Raw genomic sequence first — 20137 nt, 5'->3', positions numbered from 1 at the left:
CTCAACAAAATAAGAGAGGACACAAACAGATGGAGAAATATTCCATGTTCATGGTTAGGAAGAATCAATATCGTGAAAATGGCCATACTCCCCAAAGTAATTTACAGATTCAATGTTATCCCCATCAAGCTGCCAATGACCTTCTTCATAGAACTCGAGAAAACCACCTTAAACTTCATATGGAACCAAAATGGAGCCTGTATAGCCAAGTCAATTCTAAGCAAAAAGAACAAAGCGGGAGTCATCACACTACCGGACTTCAAACTATACTACAAGGCTACAGTAATCAAAACAGCATGGTACTGGTACCCAAACTAACATATAGACCAATAGAACAGAACAGAGGCCTCGAAGGCAACACAACATATCTACAACCATCCGATCTTTGACAAACCTGACAAAAACAAGCAATGGGGAAAGGATTCCCTGTTTAATAAATGGCGTTGGGAAAACTGGCTAGCCATGTGCAGAAAGCAGAAACTGGACCCCTTCCTGAAACCTTACACTAAAATTAACTCCAGATGGATTAAAGACTTAAACATAAGACCTAACACCATAAAAACCCTAGAAGAAAATCTAGGCAAAACCATTCAGGACATAGGCATAGGCAAGGACTTCATGACCAAAACACCAAAAGCATTGACAACAAAAGCCAAAATAGACAAATTGGACCTGATCAAACTCCACAGCTTCTGCACAGCAAAAGAAACAGTCATTAGAGTGGATCGGCAACCAACAGAATGGGCAAAAATTTTTGCAGTTTACCCTTCTGACAAAGGGCTGATATCCAGAATTTACCATGAACTAAAGCAGATTTACAAGACAAAAACAAACAAGTCCATTCAAAAGTGAGCGAAGGATATGAACAGATACTTTACAAAAGAAGACATACATGAGGCCAACAAACATATGAAAAAATGCTCATCATCACTGGTCATTAGAGAAATGAAAATCAAAACAACATTGAGATTCCATCTCACGCCAGTTAGAATGGCGATCATTAGAAATTCTGGAGACAACAGATGCTGGAGAGGATGTGGAGAAATAGGAACACTTTTACACTGTTGGTGGGAGTGTAAATTAGTTCAACCATTGTGGAAGACAGTGTGGCGATTCCTCAAGGACCCAGAAATAGAAATTTCATTTGACCCAGCAATCCCATTACTGGGTATGTATCCAAAGGATTATATTATATTATAATATTATAATATTATAAATATTATAAGGACACAGGCACATGAACGTTCATTGCAGCACAGTTTACAATAGCAAAGACCTGGAACCAACCTAAATGCCCATCGATGATAGACTGGACAGGGAAAATGGCACATATACACCATGGAATATTATGCAGCCATCAAAAATGATGAGTTCACGTCCTTTGTAGGGACATGGATGAACCTGGAAACCATCATTCTCAGCAAACTGACACAAGAACAGAAAATCAAACACCACATGTTCTCACTCACAGGTAGGTGTTGAACAATGAGAACACATTGACACAGGGAGGGGAGCACTACATACTGGGGTCTGTTGGGGGGAAATAGGGGAGGTAACAGTGGGGGGTGGGGAGTGGGGGAGAGATATGGGGAGAAATGCCAGATATAGGTGAAGGGAGGAAGGCAGCAAATCACACTGCCACGTCTCTACCTATGTAACAATCTTGCATGTTTTTCACATGTACCCCAAAACCTAAAATACAATAAAAAATATATATATTAAAAAAAAAAAAGTTCAGAAAATTTGCAGCTGGACAATTCAAAAAAGAAAAACCCATTTTCTGAGAAATTCACGATGGCTGCATAAGTTTGCATAAGTAATAAGGAGCTGAATTAATCCTGGAGACAACGGGGAAAATGTCTCCAGGGTATGTCAGATGTCTTCACGTGGCCCCTCCCATCACAGGCTTAAGCCCTAGGAGAAAATGGATTTATAGGCTGAGCCCAGGGTCCCTGTGCTGTGTGCAGCCTAGGGACTTAGTGCCCTGTATCCCATCCACTCCAGCTGTAGCTGAAAGGGGCCAATGTAGAGCTTTGGCCTTGGCTTCAGATGGGGCACGCACCAAGCCTTGGCAGCTTCCACATGGTGTTAAGTCTGTGGGTGTCAGAATTGGTGCTTGGGAACCTCCACCTAGATGATTTCAGATATATGGAAATGCCTGGATGCCCAGGCAGAAGTTTACTGCAGGGGTAGGGCTTTCATGGAGAACCTCTGCTAGGGCAATGGAGAAGGGAAATATGGGGTCAAAGCTCCCACACAGAGTCCCTGCTAGGGTACCACCTAGTGGAGCTGGGAGAAAAGGGCCACAATCCTCAGGACCCCAGAATGGTAGATCCGCCGACAGCTTGCACCATGCACCTGGAAGAGCTGCAGACACTCAATACCAGACCATGAAAGCAGCTGTGAGGGAGGCTGTATGTACCCTGCAAAGCCACAGGGGTGGAGCTGCCCAAGACCATGGGAACCCACCTCTTGCATCAGCATGACCTGGATGTGAGACATGGAGTCAAAGAAGATCATTCTGGAACCTTAATATTGACTGCCCCCCTGGATTTTGGACTTTTGTGGCCACTGTAGCCCCTTTGTTTTGGCCAGTTTCTCCCATTTGGAACAGTTGTATTACTGAATGTCTGCAGCCCCATTGTACCTAGGAAATAATTAGCTTGCTTTTGATTTTACAAGCTCATAGGCAGAAGGGACTTGCCTTGTCTCAGATGAAATTTGGACTGTGGTCTTTTGAGTTAATGCTGAAATGAGTTAAGACTTTGGGAGGCTCTTGGGAAGGCATGATTTGTTTTGAAATGCGAGGACATGAGATTTGGCAGGGGCCAGGGGCAGAATGATATGGTCTGTCTCTGTGTCCCCACCCAAATCTCATCTTGAGCTGTACTCCCAAGTGTTGTGGGAGGGACCTGGAGGCAGATAATTGAATCACAGGGGCAGTTTCCTCCATACTGTTCTCGTGGTACTGAATAAGTCTCAACAAGATCTGATGGTTTCATCAGGGTTCTCTGTGTTTGTGTCTTCCTCATTCTCTCTCTGCCTGCTGCCATCCATGTAAGCTGTTACTTGCTCCTCCTTGCCTTTGGCCATGATTGTGAGGCTTCCCCAGCCACATGTAATGGAAGTCCAGTTAAATCTCTTTTTTTGTAAATTGCCCAGTCTCAGATACATCTTTATCAGCAGTGTGAAAATAAACTACTGCAGTCTACTTACAGATTTAAGATTTTCAAATGAAGGGAAACTAAGAATTTGTCACCAGCAGATGTGGTCTTTAAAAAAAAAATTGTTGAAGTTCCTCAGGTGAAAGCAAAGTTTACCAGATGGAAACTTGGAACTTCAGGGAACAAGGAAGAATAAATAAAATGAGAAATGTCTTGGGAAATAAAATAGACTGCATTACTCCCAATGTTTCCTTTAAAATATATATGATGGTTCAAAGCAACGATTATATCATTTCTCCCAGGGTTTTTAATGTATATGTAATACATACAACAATCACAATATTTTTTTAAAAAAGCAAGTTAGTTACCTCCTAGATACAATGTGGGTACAGGTTTGGGTAAATACAGCTGTTCAAATGAGAGAAATTGGCCAAAACCAAGAAGTTACAGGGCCCATGTAAATCCAAAATCCAGCAGGGCAAATTTTAGAGCTCCAAAATGATCTCCTTTGGGTATGTCTCTATCAGCAATGTGAAAACAGACTAATACAAAAGAATTACAAGAACACTGTCCCTTTCCAAACTTGTTTGCCTTTAAATCATTGTAGCTTCACAGAAACCCACCGACTCTGAGGTAAATCTCATACCCAGCTGTCTAATAAATTATATTCCAAAGAGCTAAAGAAATCCTATGCCTGGAAATAGTTTTTCTTGAGTTCAATGACTCAGAAAGATCTAGTAAAAAAGATGATCCCAAAAGAAAGGTTGCTCTCATTAGAAAAGAAAAATAGAGGCATTTCTGAAATTAGCCTTCAGATTAGTTATTAAAGGCCTAGAAGATAGGGTGGGCTCTTCAGTAAGGGTGAGTAGCTGCTGCAGAATCCACTTACCTCAGAGAAAAAACAAAAGCCCTGCCAATTCATTGATGGCCAATACATTCTCTTATGACCTCTCTTAATTGGACTGTAAACTCTTCCTCTATTTCCTATTAAGCCTTTTATTCTTCTTGTTGAAATTAGAAATACTGTAGATATATATAGGGAAACACCCCATTGCAAACAGAAGAGATTGTATAAAAATAAATCATCAGGTCACATATCTAGAGAAACTTGGGATAGTTAAAACAAGGGTGCATTTCCTTTAAAATTTTTTTCTAATCAAAATGGATTAAAGATTTAAAACACACACACACCAAACAAAAGACAGTTAACCTAATAACTGTACTCTGTCTCCATCAGTGAATCTTGTGCTGAAATCATCTGTTACATCTGCCATGAAAAGTCTGTGAGCAACCTGAGAGTAAGAAGTCTGCTTACAAATTTTCAAATTCTGAGTACTTAGCACATAGTCATCGTTTCATATTTGCTAAACTACATCTTTATCAGTCTTTAAGGTATAATTAATTGTATAACACACCATTAATTTTTTTTTTTTTTTTGAGATGGAATCTTGCTCTGTCGCCCAGGCTACAGTGCAGTGGCATGATCTCAGCTCACTGCAACCTCTGCCTTCTAGTCAAATGATTTTCCTACCTCAGCCTCCTGAGTAGCTAATTTTTGTGTTTTTAGTAGAGATTGGGTTTCACCATGTTGGCCAGGCTGGTCTCAAACCCCTGGCCTCAGGTGATCTGCCCACCTTGACCTCCCCAGGTACTAGGATTACAGGCATGAGCCACTATGCCTGGCCTGAGCCACTGCACATGGCCATTAATTTAATACAGTTTTACACAGGAGGACAAAAGGAGGTACCACATTTGAACGTTGCATTTATAAACAACTATTATAAAACACATCCTGATTTCAAGATATTAAAATGTAAAACATATGCCTTCAAATGGAGGAAATCCTGTAATTGTGCTCTAACTGAATTTCTCACGTCATAAGGAGTGGACTCTTGCCTGCACTATGTCAGTAGACAAACATTCCTTAGCATGAGTGATGCTGACTCAAAGCATCCTACTTTTCCTATACTGCTTTTTCTGAGGCCACTGATCACCCCTAAATATTTGTCTGCTATGTTTTCCTTGATTTCTCTGTTTCCTTGTATTAAACTCTTCCTCTCAAAATTCTTCGCTGGCTGCTGTATGTAGCCTTCTATAGGAATTGACCTATAAGGCTCCTTTTCTCCTTTAGTGACTCCCATTTATCTTGCCCTCAATGTAGGCACCCCACAAGGCTCAGTCCCCTTCATTTCTCAGTTGTCACTAGTGGTTCTCAGCCCTGGTGACACATCACAATCATTGGTAGAGCTCTTTTAAAATGTCCAAGCCCAAGCTGAATGTGGTGGCTCACACCTGTAATCCCAGCACTCTGGGGGCTGAGGCAGGTGGATCACCTGAGATCAGAGTTCGAGACCAGCTGGCTAATATGGCAAAACCCCATCTCTACTAAAAATATAAAAATTAGCTGGGCTTGATGGTGCATGAGTGTAGTCCCAGCTACTTGGGAGGTTGAGGCAGGAGAATAGCTTAAACCTGGGAGGCAGAGGCTGTAGTGAGCAGAGATCACACCATTGCACTCCAGCCTGGGCAACAGAGCGAGACTCTGTCTCAAAAAAGATAAATAAAATGTCCAAATCCAGAACCTAACCCAGACCAACAGGATCAGTCAGCCTGGACTGAAACGTGAGCTCTGTGACCCTGGTCATGAGACATAATCTCTGACATCAATTTCTTCAGCTGTAAAATTAATGTTAAATCTGCTTCATCAGATTGCTGTACACACATGCTTTACTTCCCATCATTATAGTTAATATTGTCTCCTCTTTTCTCCCTTTACTTAAAGCCCACCTTTCTTTTTGAGACGGAGTTTCACTGTTGTTACCCAGACTGGAGTGCAATGGCATGATCTCGGCTCACTGCAACCTCCACCTCCTGGGTTCAAGCAATTCTCCTGCCTCAGCCTCCCAAGTAGCTGGGACTACAGGTGTGCACCACCATGCCCAGCTAATTTTTGTATTTTTAGTAGAGACGGGGGTTTCACCTTGTTGACCAGGATGGTCTCGATCTCTTGACATTGTGATCCACTCGCCTCGGCCTCCCAAAGTGCTGGGATTATAGGCGTGAGCCACCGTGCCCGGCCAAAGCCCACCTTTCTTTAAAAGCTCCACTGAACCTTTCCCCTGTCCCCAGCTCTCCATAATCACATTTGTTTTGGCTTGTTTGCAAAGCCCACTGAAAACTCAAGATGGGCCTGTAAAAATGAAACTGTGTCCTGGCTGTTCCTTCCTTTCCTTCCCTTTCTTCTTTCCTTCTTTCATTCTTTTTGTTCTTGAGATGGGAGTCTCACTCTGTTGCCCAGGCTGGAGTGTAGTGGCATGATCTCAGCTCACAACAACCTCTGCCTCCTGGGTTCAAGTGATCCTCCTGCCTCAGCCTCCTCAGTAGCTGGGATTACAGGTGTGTGCCACCACATCCAGCTAATTTTTGTATTTTTAGTAGAGATGGGATTTCACCATGTTGGCCAGGATGCTCTTGAACTCCTGACCTCATGTGATCTGCCCACCTCAGCCTCCCTATGTGTTGGGATCACAGGCGTGAGCCACTGCACCCAGCCCTGATCTTTATACAGCTGTTCTTGTCACCTTCCAATCCATTCTGCATGTAGCATTCCAACATTCCAGAATGATCTTAACAAAACAATTAGGATCATGTTGCTTTCTATTTTAAATCTTCTAATGAATTTTCTTTGTTCTTATCTTTATTAAAATCCAAATTTTCTAGTCTGGGTCACAAGAGTCTACAAAATCTGATCCTCATCTCACTACTCTCCCCATTGCTTTCTATACAGTCTGGCAGCACAGGTTGTAATCTGATGTACTCTTTCCCACCTCAGGGCCTGGCTCATGCTGTTCTCTCTGCCAGGAATGATCTTATATTCACCTACCTTTTCTTTTTCTATTTTTTTTTGAGACACAGTTTCTTTGTCGCCCAGGCTGGGGTACAATCTTATCTCACTGCAACCTCCACCTCCCGGGTTTAAGCGATTCTCCTGCCTCAGCCTCCTGAATAGCTGGGATTGCAGGTACCTACCACCACAACTGGCTAATTTTTGTATTATTAGTACACTCAGGGTTTCACCATATTGTCAGGCTGGTCTCGAACTCCTGACCTCAAGGGATCACCCGCCTTGGCCTCCCTCCCAAAGTTCTGGGATCACAGGCATGAGCCACCACACCCAGCCTCACCTTTCTTTTCAACATCAGTTTAATCACTTACCTCAGCAAACACTTATTTGACCCTCACCAGGGGGGTGCCCTGCAAAAGCTCCTCCTTTACCTCCTGTATTCTTTATAACGAACTATTTTATCAGAAACTGGATGGATTTGGGTCTGATATTAACTTTTTCTCAATATAGCTCTATATTTTTGATTTATTACCATAAGCATGATTTATATTTGTAATTTTAAAAAATTTGTTTTTAAGTTTGAGAAACAGTATGGTTTGAGTTTTGTTATTTATTTTTTATTTTTTGAGAAGGGGCTCTGTCACCCAGGCTGGAGTGTACTGGCATGACAAGGCTTACCGCAGCCTCGACCTCCCAGGCTCAAATGTTCCTCCCACCTCACCTCAGCCTCCTGAGTAGCTGGGACCACAGGTGCGCAACACCACTCCTAGTTAATTTTGAAAATTTTTTCTTGTAGAGATCAGGACTCTATGTTGCCCAGGTGGGTCTTAAACTACTGGGCTCAAGCCATCCTCCCACCTCAGCGTCCTGAATAGCTGTGATAGGCACAGCCACCACGTCCAGTTAAGTTTCTATTATTTGTAGAGACAAGGTTTCACCACGTTGCAAAGGCTAGACTCAAACTCCTGGCCTCAAGCAATCATCCCGTCTCGCTGGGCCTCCCAGCAGATTAGGGGTGTGAGCCACTGTGCTAGGATTATGGGTGTGAGCCACTGTGTCCAGCCAATACATTTTTTTTTTTAGATGGAATATTGTTCTGTCGCCCAGGCTGGAGTGTAGTGGCACAATCTCAGCTCACTGTAACCTCCACCTCTTGAGTTCAAGTGATTCTCCTGCCTCAAACTCCCAAGTAGTTGGGACTACAGGCACATGCCATCATGCCCGACTAATTTTTTGAATTTTTAGTAGAGATGGGTTTTGCTGTACTAGCCAGGATGGTCTTGATCTCCTGACCTCATGATCTGCCTGCCCCTGCCTCCTAAAGTGCTGGGATTACAGGCATGAGCCACTGTGCCTGGCTGCCAATACATTATTTTTAAAAAGCCATATAGTTGCTTTAATGTCTGTCTCCTCCCCTAGAATACAAGTTCCAAGAAGGGCATATACTGAGGCTGGCTGGTTCACCATGATGGCCACAGAATCTAACAGTGCTTTGAACACAGGAGATGCTGAACGTATTGAGTGAATGCTGTTGACTGAAAAAGCAGAACATAAAAATTGGTTGGGAGGCTAAGCACTAACCTTGCCCAGGAGAAAGATGGCTCTCAGGACACCTTACCGGATGCAAAGCGGGGGGCACCTGAACCTGTCTGAGTCAGGGCCCTATTCGAGAGTATCCTGCTATCAAGGGCCTTGAAACAGGGTAGGTGCTTATAGTCTCAAGAAGGAGGCAGTATTCAGGTTATTGGTGTCTGACTAGTTAGAAATAGGACCCAAGCCAGGAGTTATAGAGGAGTCCAGGGGGTTGTCAATACATTTAATTTAAAAAATTTCTAGCTATAATTTTCTATTCATTATTAATTTGGCTCTCAGTATTTGCAAAGTAATTTTTTTTTTCACATATATCCCCAATTTCCTAGTTGAATCTGCAATCTCCTAAATACAAGGTCTCTTTCATAATCATCCTACATTCTCATGACTCAGTTCAACCCATAGCATATTCCCTAGAAATGAATATAGCAAACATTCTTTCATTCAGAGAACATGCTCAGAGCTTCGGTGTTTCTCAGATACCTTCCAAAAGGTTTTTAATGTTTAAATAAATGCAACACATTTTCATGTTTTTATCACCAATGCTTCTTGAAGTTTCATTGATTTTCAGTGATCTTTAATGTTTTTCTTTGCTTGGAAATATTTCACAGGGTATTTGCAGTGTATGCCTGCAATACTATCCAAACAAATGAAATAGAATATTTTAATGAGAATATGTGTTATTCATGCAATAAAGTATACCTGTTTCTTTGTGGCTTTAAATATGGTACATGCTTAATAAGTTATAGGAATTGCCCACTAAGGTCTTTTTTTGTTCTGAAATAACAGACTTTGACATGGAGTTTGAAGTGTTTTCTCTATTTGATGCAGTTTATGTTGGTATAGTATAGCCACCTCGGGGCTAATAAAATCCAGTGATTTTGCACATGCTAAAAGCTGAATCCTTCAACAATTAAAAGTGAAGTAAAATAGGCCATAGAAATCCTTACCTTCAAAAACCTATGATAACAAAGACAATATGCAATCTGCAGTCTTTTAAGAGCAATGCTGATTGATCTTTTTCCTCTTAGGACTCTGAATCATACATTATACCTAGATAACAGGCCGGCTTTTGCTTGTTTCCTGTAATTTAACATGCCTTGAGCTACCCATGTTTCATTTGGGTCAGTAGCTGCCATAAAATAACATGAATTGAAGCCATTATGTGACTTTAGTAAGATTATGTTTATCAACCAAGATTACCCATTATGATGGTTTCCAGGCCAACAGCATGAAATGAGTTTTTTTTTAAAATCTGAAAAAAATTAATATTGTTGTTTCTTCCTCAGAGATAATTATTTATAAAGGTAAAGCTAATCTACTAACCCCGTTGCCATTCTTAATAGCTTCAGGCTTTCTTTTTCTTTACTATACTCTAAGTTCCTTATTCTAACTATGCTTGTTTTACTCCTTTTCTGCCCTTAATATTTAGCAGATAGTGAAGATTTACTGTGTTTATTAGAAATAAAAATTCACGAATTTACAAAAAACCTATATGAAATAAAAAGAAAGTGATAATATACTTAAAAGTTTAAAAAAATGAATCCTGTTACCAAATTAGGAAAAAACACACTAATTAAGAAAAAATATATTCGTATTTGCTTACCATGGGTTTTGATATCTGTGGGTTATTGCATCAAGAGAAGCTTGACTTAGTTCTGCATACTGTAAAAGGAAGAAAATTAATGTACACTAATTCCAAAGTAAATAGGCAACATGTCTAAGTATCCATATTTCTAGACAAAAAGGGAGTCAGGTTGGAAAATGAAACAGGAAATGCTAAATTCAGCTAAAAGAAGACCAGGGAAGAACATAGTCTTTTGATTCCTGAACAGAGAGAAAAAAGTACAAGAAGTAAAATAACAAGACCTCACGTGCTTTACCTTCCCTCTTTGAAATGAGGGGTGTTAGGTAGGTAGCAAGAAGAGTGTAAGGCATCATCACGAAGCTGCTTTCCGTCTTTATGATCCTATGTCTAAATAAGTGAGCATTCTAAACTACCATTGTCATTTAGACTCAAACAGGTTATCTCCTTTCACTTTACTTTCTCCTTATAGAATCAGAAAACGTGGTCGCAATAACATAGGAAAGAGCTGGATTATAGACAGACTATGGTAAAAGTGTAGACCTAAAAACTCCTTTCAGAAGGAATAATTCAGAGTATTGATAATGTATTTAGTGGCTTAGAGCCGGTTCCCAGATTAAAAAATAATTCCCATCCCCTCCCATGTGCATTGAAATGATCTGTTACTAATGAACGAATGGCCGCTACATACTGACTCCTCTTCTCCAGGAACTATCCAATGAATGGCACATGTTGTAAACAAGCATGGGGAATAAAAGTGTCAAATTTATACTGAAAAGTGTCTTCGTCTATAACCATTTCTCAAGTTTCTATACTACTAGGATTCAGAAACCATGACATGAATTATCAAAAAGTATCTAACTTCAGTTGTAGAATGCATTTTTTACTTATATTAATATGGGATGCAATATTCATAACATCTCAAAAAGTAGCAAAATCCTGTTATAAAAATTTCAGCATTAAAGGAATGATATTACTTGGTACTTTTTAAATTCTCTTCCCTCTTCTTCATTTTCCCTCAAGCTTCAGTTTAGAATGACCTTCCTTATTGACTATCATAGACATAGAGGTTTTTTGCGCTTGAGAAGGCAAATTCATTTGTATCATAATCTCAGGGATAAAGACTTGAAAACTTAATCTCTTTAATGTTCACACATAAATTGAATAAACAAAGGAAGGCACAAGATAAACAAGGTCACTATTCCACAGAAACTTTGAAAATAATCTGCATATGATGGAAAGATCATAGGACATCTTTCCCAATTGATTCCTGACACGATTCCCTGAAAATAGAGCTTACGTTGACTTCTAAGTACTTTTATACCAACTTCTGGATAAATTTTGCAGGACGTGGATGATCTTTGATTTTATGCTATTCTTATCTTTAATAACCAAAAATTACATCTTCTTAATTGGGGAAGATGTTTTTCAGAGACAAAATAACACATCTTTTTTCCATTCCTCCTATAGATATCAGTGCCTAATATCATAAACAATTTGTTATCTAAAATAAGCGGGTCCTTCTCTATCTTCACAAAATGTATCATGATTTATTTAAACAGCTATGCTTATTATAGTGTTAAATCCAATGAAATTGAGACTTAAATAAATCATTTTTTTTTTACTGGCCAGTCATTTCTAAGAGTAAAGATTGATCTAGAAACCAATTCAACATCTTCATAGAAACAGGTAACAATTAGTATATTTTCTATCTTAAATTAGTGAGAAGCTTTTACACTTATTTTGGATGTTTTCAACAAAAATAATTACAACTCCAGTTTGGATATTTCCTACAGAACAATCTTCAAATAATCAAGTATTAACAAAAGGGAAATACCTGCTAAATACATTCACATACTGTGAGGTTCACAATTTTTAAAATGAGTAAAAACTGTTAAATTTGAGTTAAATTAATTGCGGACATTTGGGGCTCATTCTAGTTAAAAATTAAAGTCATTGCTTAAGATTTTCACTTTTAATCTCTAACCTCTAGTCTAGTTCTGACACATTTAGGAAGTCTTTTGGGGACTGTTCCTAGGAATCCTCTTGTTTTGTTGCAGCAATCCAAGATGCTTTTCTTAGTATATTCAATTTTGACTTTTCTTACTAGAAAGAACAATTTTCCATCTCTCTAACTATGAGGTCTTTCTCACCCGTAGAATGAATACAATGGCAATGTAGTTCAAGAATGCGGTAGACACTAAGGGTTTTCTTCTGTAGCCTCCTCCTTGGTAACATAGAGCTCTTAGTACCAAACATTTGAGTGGAAAATTCCCTAGGGCTATCTTTTCTTATGCTAATGTATTTTTTTCTTCACTTGCCTCAATTTGCAAAATATTACTGTTAACCCCTTAAGGTGTCTTTTTCCCACAGCCTGTGAGAAGTATTTCCATTGTTGCAGCAGGGTCACCAAATTGCATAATGTTGCCTATTCTAGACTGGAACTATTGCAGGGAGAAAGGGGACATAAAGGCCTTTGTATGAATGGAGCATTTGAAGTATTCATTTTACATTCAGAGCATGAGTAGAAACAATTCTTTCTGAAAAATGTCAGTGTTTAAGGCATGGATTCTGTGATGTATTCTCTTGTTAAAGCAAAAAAATGTTCAATGCAGAGACCCATACATACTTCATTTTATGCCACATTATAGATGGGCTTGACTACCAACATGAATGATATCCTGGTCTTTTACTATAGTTTTTAAATAATTTGAATTCATCAACTTTCAGCAAATAGACTAAACATTGGATTCTGTGAGTTTGTTCATGTGGCCCCAGTATCTCTGCTTTCTGTGGAGTATCCAAATAATGAGAAACATAGTCTCTCATGTTTCTAGTGTGCTTGTAACACTATAATTTAAAAATCCATGTAGGTAAGAAAATATAGTATACAGAGACATTAATAATACTAGATCCCATTTGTTCAGCCTCCTCTCATTTGTTGAGCATTCTAAGTGCTTTACACGTGTCTCAATCCATTTAATAATACTCTAAGGTATTACTGTTATCCTATGGTGGGCAGATTTTTTTTTTTTTTTTTTTTTGAGACAGGGTCTCGCTCTGTCACCCAGGCTAGAGTGCAGTGGTATAATTTCAGTTCACTGCAACCTTTGCCTCCCAAGTTCAAGCAATCCTCGCACCTCAGCCTCCTCAGTAGCTGGGACCACAGGTGTACACCACCATGCCCAGCTTGTAGAGACAGGATCTTGCCGTGTTGCCCAGGCTGGTCTTGAATTTCTGAGCTCAAGATATTCATCTGCCTCAGACTCCCAAAGTGCCAGGATTATAGTTGTGGGTTGCTGTGTCCAGCCAGTAGGCAGAATTTTAAGAGAGCACCCAAGTTTCTCACCCTCTGGTAGACAGGTGTTCTCTCAGATACTCAGCTGAATACTAATCTAGGTGCTACTGTGAAGGGATTCTGTAGACATAATTAAGGTCCCAAATCAGCTGACTTGAAGAAAGAGAGATTATTCTCAGTGGGCCTAAGCTAATCAGGAGAGTTCTTAAAAAGACCTAGGCTCTTCTTGGCAAAGGAGATTTGAAGCATTAGAGGGATTTAACATGAAGGAGACTCTCCACAGCTTGCTTTAAAGATGTGGAGGGGTCATGGGGTGAGGTGTCTGCGTGGCCTCTGAATGTTGAGAATGGCCCCTGGTTGACAACCAGCAAATAAATACAACCTCAGCTCTACAACCATAAGAAATCTTCCACAACCACATGAACTTGGAAGACAGCCCCAGCCTCAGATGGCTTCACAGCCACAGTTAACATCTTCATCTTTTTGAGAGCTGAGTGGAGAGCCCAGTCATGCCATCCCTGGATTTCTGGCCTACAGAACTGTGAGCACATAAATGAGTATTGATTTAAGCTGCTAAATTTTTGATACTTTGTTATGCAATAGAAAACCAACATAATCCCCATTTCATACATGGGAAAACTGAGGCATTATAAAAAATAGTATTCAGACTAGCATGCAAGGGAGAAAAGAGAGAATATAAAAAATTCTTCGACTGGCTATTTTAGCTTGAAAGCCACATTCCATTTTTCGCTAAGGCCATGTATTAGTCTGTTTTCACACTGCTATGAAAATACTACCTGAGATTGGATAAACTGCAAAAAAAAAAAAAGAGGTTTAATTTAATTGACTCGCAGTTCCACATGGCTGGGGAGGCCTCAGGAAACATAATCATGGCAGAAAAGGAAGCAGGCATGTCTTACATGGTGGCAGGCAAGAGAGAGCCAAGAGGGAAGCCCCTTATCAAACCATCAGATCTTATGAGAACGCACCATCAGGAGAACAGCATGGGGAAAACCACCCCCACAATCCAGTTACCCACTACCAGGTCCTTTTCTTGACTGATGGAGATTATGGGAATTACAATTCTAAATTAAATTTGGATGGGGACACAAAGCCAAACCCTATTAGGCCCCAAACATAGATTTGCCCTGAGAAGCGATATGAATGCTAATTGCCACATTAATTCTCAGAGAAAAGGCATATTTTTCAATGCTGTGGATGGAAACAAAAAACAAAACAACAACAACAAAGACAAATTTGTTATTTTTTCCCAGTATCTTTTCAAGGAGATAAATATTTTCCTTATTTCATGCTGTAATTCAAAGTACGCAAAGATTTTTTTTAAAAAAGAAAGACTGGAAATAATTTTCTTGGGAATTGTTATGGTTTGTGATGGATAACCAACCATTCTGTTATCAGCACTTTATCCAGAGCTGGTCGATGGTTCCTAGCAGGGTCTGAAATCTGAGTGGCCTATTCAAACAACAGAAAGCTATTCAAGCACTCCCAAGATGCTACCTGTGCTCAGCACAGTTTCTGAAATATTATCAAGGGCCTACTTTGCAACTGTACTCACCCTTGGAGTTTTCTAATGTGTTTGACACTGCTGTTAATTCTAAGGTTAGAAAGTGTGCTCTCCCAAGTTAACTGTCCAATTAGCTCTACAACTACAGGTTGTAGAACAAGCATTGTGAACATGGGATTTGATATGAGGGAGACTGTGCCCAGTTTCCTTAAGTTTCTGTTTAAATAAAAGGTAAATAGTTTTGAATGATTTTATTGAATAAGCTGGGAGTAGACTAATTGCTAACCTAAAATACACTTAAAAATTTATTACTGTTCATCCACAACTTGGTCTCTCAACAAAGACACTGCATGAGATTTCTCATCATTTACTGATAATCATCTACCCATGCTAAGCACTAGGGGATGGTGGGTGGGACTGGGATTGAAGTTGTCAGTACAAAGACACATACGACAGATCTCAGATCTCAAGTTGCTTAAAGCCGTTGGAATGTGGCTGGGATTGTGTAGTGCATTTATTGACAATAGTCCCACTAAACTTCCACAGAGAAACTTCCCTATGAATTCTTCCCAAGTAGGTGGTTATTGTGGATTCCGATAGCATATATTTTCAGTACCGTTTCTTCATGCCCAAACACAGAACTGAGACCATGGAGTGGGGGCCCCCCATATTTAATGAATTGTTCCTAAACTTCCCCAATTAAAGTTCCTTGGTTTCCCAGATTTAATCCTGGGAAAAGAAATCTCCTGGTTTCTGGTATCATTTGCTATGCATGCTATGCATTTTTGTCAGTATAGCTCAGATACCCTGGGAGTGTTGTATACGGATAATAGGGAAAACTACAGTCATAAATTTACAATGATTTAAGAATTTCCTCCCGTGATCTTAAAAAGACAGGATTAATGACAGATTTAGAAAACAGATGTCCTGGTATTTGATCCACCTGCGCTTGGGATATTGGCTCACACACAAATTTCAGAATTCTTTGACAATATACTTAATAGCCTAGCTACAGAGTCATACCACAATGTTACTAGCACCTATTCTAAGTTATAGAATCTTTTCTTAGCTTTGTATGTCACTATCATCAAATAACATTTGTTGAAAAATCTATGACATATGCTTAATTACTAACTTTAAGAAGCTTAATTTTTTAAAAAGGTGATATTTACATTTAGACACATACTCCAGGTATTATGTCAAGCCTTATAAGAGTTTATAACTACCCACAATGTATTTTTAGCCTGCCTAAATTAAGAGATAAAATCATCTACCAAGCTTTACATTACTTGGGTTCTTTTTCTTTCCTTTTTTCCTCTAAATTTTCACATCCTAACAAATGATGTGATGATTAGGACTTTTGTTCTCCAATTTGCTAATAATTTTCTAGAAAGTCTCCTCTAAAAGAGAGAGAAAGCCCTGTGTTTAATTGAGAGGCCGGGTAATTTGGGGCTGGGATGCCCCCTGGAATGTGGCAGCATTGCTGGCTACAAAGAGAGCTTCCATTCCAAATGCATTATTCTTTGTGGAACCGCTTTGAACACAGTACAGAGAGTGCAAATCAGTGATACATGCCTCCCTTGATGTTTCCATGGTCTGTTAGAAAAAGGAAGCATCAAACATAAAATTTATTGTCTGGAAATTTAGATACAAGTAAAATTTTATAAGGAAATTGTTTCCTTCAGTGTATTTGAGAATCCTATAAAGCTAAGCTTTGTAAAATGGAGAAAATGTAACATCTGTATGTAAGGAGGTTAATGATGTTAATATATTATTTTTAAGAAAAAGAAGGGTTATTTTGTCTCCACAGTCAATGCTTCTCCTGCCTCACAGATGGTCAGCATGTGGTACTCTCTCACTAAAGCCTCTTCTGCTGGTATCATAAGACATATTGCTTTATACAGCCCTTAAGGATGAAAGGTGCTAATTATTTTTATATTAAACCACAAACTGTTAGGATGCAAATAACTGTAAGTAAAAAGTGATACTAAACACACACCCATCTGGGAAAGAACAGCAGCCCTCCAAAGACATGCCTAATTTTAGAAAAGCTATTTTCTATTTTGCTTTTATAACTTAGTTGAAAAAGGAAGCTTTATTATGTTTCTAAAATCGTCTATACTGATAACAACATCTGGAGATTAGGAATTTTAATGAGACTCAAAACTGGTGGCTATTTTTATGATTGCTCTAGATGAACCCCAAGGTAAATGAGAATTTGGGGATAAAAAAATGCAGAAATTCTGAAATATGTATTTTGGTGGTTTACAAACTTATCAACTCTGTGCTGGCAATACATTAGTCCCAGATGAATCTGAAAACACAGAGGATACAGTTGTGTAGGAGCGGGGAGTTTGGAAGATTGCATGGAGTTAGTGCAAGGAAAGAGGGTTTGGCTTGGTGAGAACTCCATTTTTTTTTTCCCCATAATGCCAATAATTGTATTTGACATGTTTTGAAAGGAAATAAAGTGTTTATAAAATACGAATTCAAAAATAACTATTATCAAGCTATTTCTTATTATGTCAAATATGTGGGTGGTATCATCTCTACTATTTATTATTTTATTTATTTATTTTTAAGACGGACTATCATTCTGTCACCCAGGCTGGAGTGCAGTGGCATGATCTTGGCTCACTGCAACTTCCTCTTCCTGAGTGTAAGCAATTCTCCTGCCTCAGCCTCCTGAGTAGCTGAGTTTACAGGCAGGTGCCACCACCCCCCGGTTTATTTTTGTATTTTAATAGAGACAGGGTTTCACTTATTGGCTAGGCTGATCTCAAACTCCTGACCTCAAATGATCCATCTGCCTCAGCCTCCCAAACTGCTGGGATTACAGGCATGAGCCACCGTGCCCAGCCTCTACTACTTACTGATATTATAAATGAAGTATATTGTGTGCAAATGATGCCAGTCAGATGCTAGGAGACAACTGAGGGAACCATGAAGAAAGGGATGCATACCTTGTAAGAGAAAGCCAAGTAGGTTTGACCCCAGCCTGACCCTGCTGTGTACTTTATATAGTGGTTCCAACCTAATGTTCTAACTCATTGCCTATCATTGCATTTCATACATCCTGTATTCCTCCGAGTCCTTATTTCACATGGCCTGGGTTGAAATTCTGGCTCTCCCATTTACTAGCTGTGTGGCCTCAGGCAAGGAACCTCACCTGTTTTACCTCAGTTTTCTCAGCTGTAAATCATCACAGTACCATTCTTAATCAACAATCAATCGTAGCTCTTTTTATGTTTACCTTTTTTAAATAAATTCAGTGAGCAAAATGCCTAATAAGCCAACCTTGGATGAGTTTATTCCTTAGCCATCAAGAAATTCGACATTTCATCAGAAGTCTGCTCAAATGTCCATAAAACCATCACAAAGACGTTCTATTTCATGACAGCGGAACTTGTAACAGTTAAAAACAAGGCAGAGACTTCAAAGCCTCAAAAATTTGGGGTTTTATTATATCATATTACTATAAATATATTGATGGGTTCTCATGATTCTATTACCTCATAGAGTTTTTAAAAGATATATAATATATTGGTTATATTATGATAAATTGATTCAATATTGTCTTTGGGATCACACCAATGAAAAGTCAGCCATCTTTTCCATAACATTGTTTCTGTGAGAAAACCAAATAACTTAAATTATTTTGTCACGAGGTCAGAGCACAGGGGTAGAAAATGGACATTAGGAACGCAGCAGACCCTGTTGTGGTTCGGGTTAAAGAAAGGCCAGTGACACCACCAGCGAAGAGGAGACACGACCAGCTAAGAAGCAGTTAGAAAAGTTCCTCAGTTTAGCATGGGATTGAAACCAAAGAAATTGTTTCAGTTGTCTCCATATATTCTTGCATATAGTTTGGCAGAGACCAAATCCATTTTTTAAAAGAATGTGCTGCTCTTAAAGCTGAGATAATAAAAGTAATGGTCTGTTCTGGTTTATAGACACATTTATTATTATTGCATTGTAACCCATGTAAGAGTAGGAAATAGCTAAACATTAAAAAAATCCAGAAAAGAAACTCGATCTTGTGGTTTTTACTGACCTCTGTAATGTGGGGGAAGATTTTCAGGTGTCACTCAGCATGGAAGTTATTATCTTCCTGCAAAAAGCCAGATGATCTGCAGAACCCCTCCTAGTGCCCCAAATAAGAGAGACCATTCCCTGGTAGGAGGCAGCTGCTCCAGGCATTTTACCAAGACTCGATTGGAGGTGCCTGAGTGTCCTTAGCCGCCAGTCTTATATAAACCTGGAGCAGTAAATTAGGCAGAGCAGCTGTTAGAGCTATAAAAATCCAGGAGATGAAAGTTTGCTTAAAATCTAAGCTCTGAGTAATTGCCACAAGAAACACTGAGGAGTCCCTGTAGTTAGACTAAAACAAGACGTGATCATTTTGATTTGGATTATTACAGGACAAGGAAGAGCAAGGGATATGGAAAGGATGTACAGACAGATAAGAAACTGGAAGAGAACAGGAAGGGGATTCAGACATTTCTCACAGTGACACCACACTGAGAAGTTTACCAGCTCCCTTGTGAGGCGGGCCCTGGGTTAATGCCACCACTCTTGTATATTCTTTGTAAATAGGCGCATGTTTGTATGTATGGAGTGTATGTGTATGTATCAGCTCAAGTGTCAATTAATACACCAGTCTGATTTTTTAGAAGTAGCTGCCTGAAGCACAGGGTTGATAAGGAATCAAAGTCCGAGTCTAGATGCAAAAAATGATACTGTGGGCTAGGCCTGGTGGCTCATGCCTGTAATCCCAGCACATTGAGAGGCTGAGGCAGGAAGATCACTTAAGCTCAGGAGTTTGAGACCAGTCTGGGCAACATAGATGTTGTCTCTACTGAAAAAAAAAATTGTTTTTTATTATCTGGGTGTGGTGGCATATGCCTGTAGTCTCAGCTACTCAGAAGGCTGAGGTAGGAGGACTGTTTGAGCCCGGGAGATAGAGGCTGCAGTGAGCTCTGAGTGTGCCACTATACTCCAGCCTGGCTGACAGCGTGAGACACTGTCTCAAAAAAAAAAAAAAAAATAGATATTTTGATCTGCCTTGGATAGAAACAGAAAGGTATGCCTTAGATGCAAAGGGAGAGATTAGTAGCCCTAGTGACAAAAC

The 20137-nt window shown here is 39.5% G+C and overlaps 1 protein-coding gene across 2 annotated transcripts in view; it reads right to left on the bottom strand.

The window, feature by feature from the left end:
* Positions 1 to 20137, bottom strand: part of SPMIP2 (sperm microtubule inner protein 2) — a 156149-nt gene that overhangs the window by 65631 nt on the left and 70381 nt on the right. For both annotated transcript variants that reach the window (XM_064383785.1, XM_064383784.1), the window contains one exon: positions 10205 to 10263. In XM_064383785.1, coding sequence (XP_064239855.1) covers positions 10205 to 10263 — 59 coding nt within the window. The remainder of the gene's footprint in view (positions 1 to 10204; positions 10264 to 20137) is intronic.

This window comes from Aotus nancymaae, unplaced genomic scaffold, assembly GCF_030222135.1.
Source record: "Aotus nancymaae isolate 86718 unplaced genomic scaffold, 86718_ANA_hifiasm-v0.15.2.pri h1tg000033l, whole genome shotgun sequence".
Taxonomy (NCBI): domain Eukaryota; kingdom Metazoa; phylum Chordata; class Mammalia; order Primates; family Aotidae; genus Aotus; species Aotus nancymaae.
The sequence above is the reverse complement of the archived record's forward strand: the minus strand, read 5'-3'. Positions and strand labels throughout refer to the sequence as shown.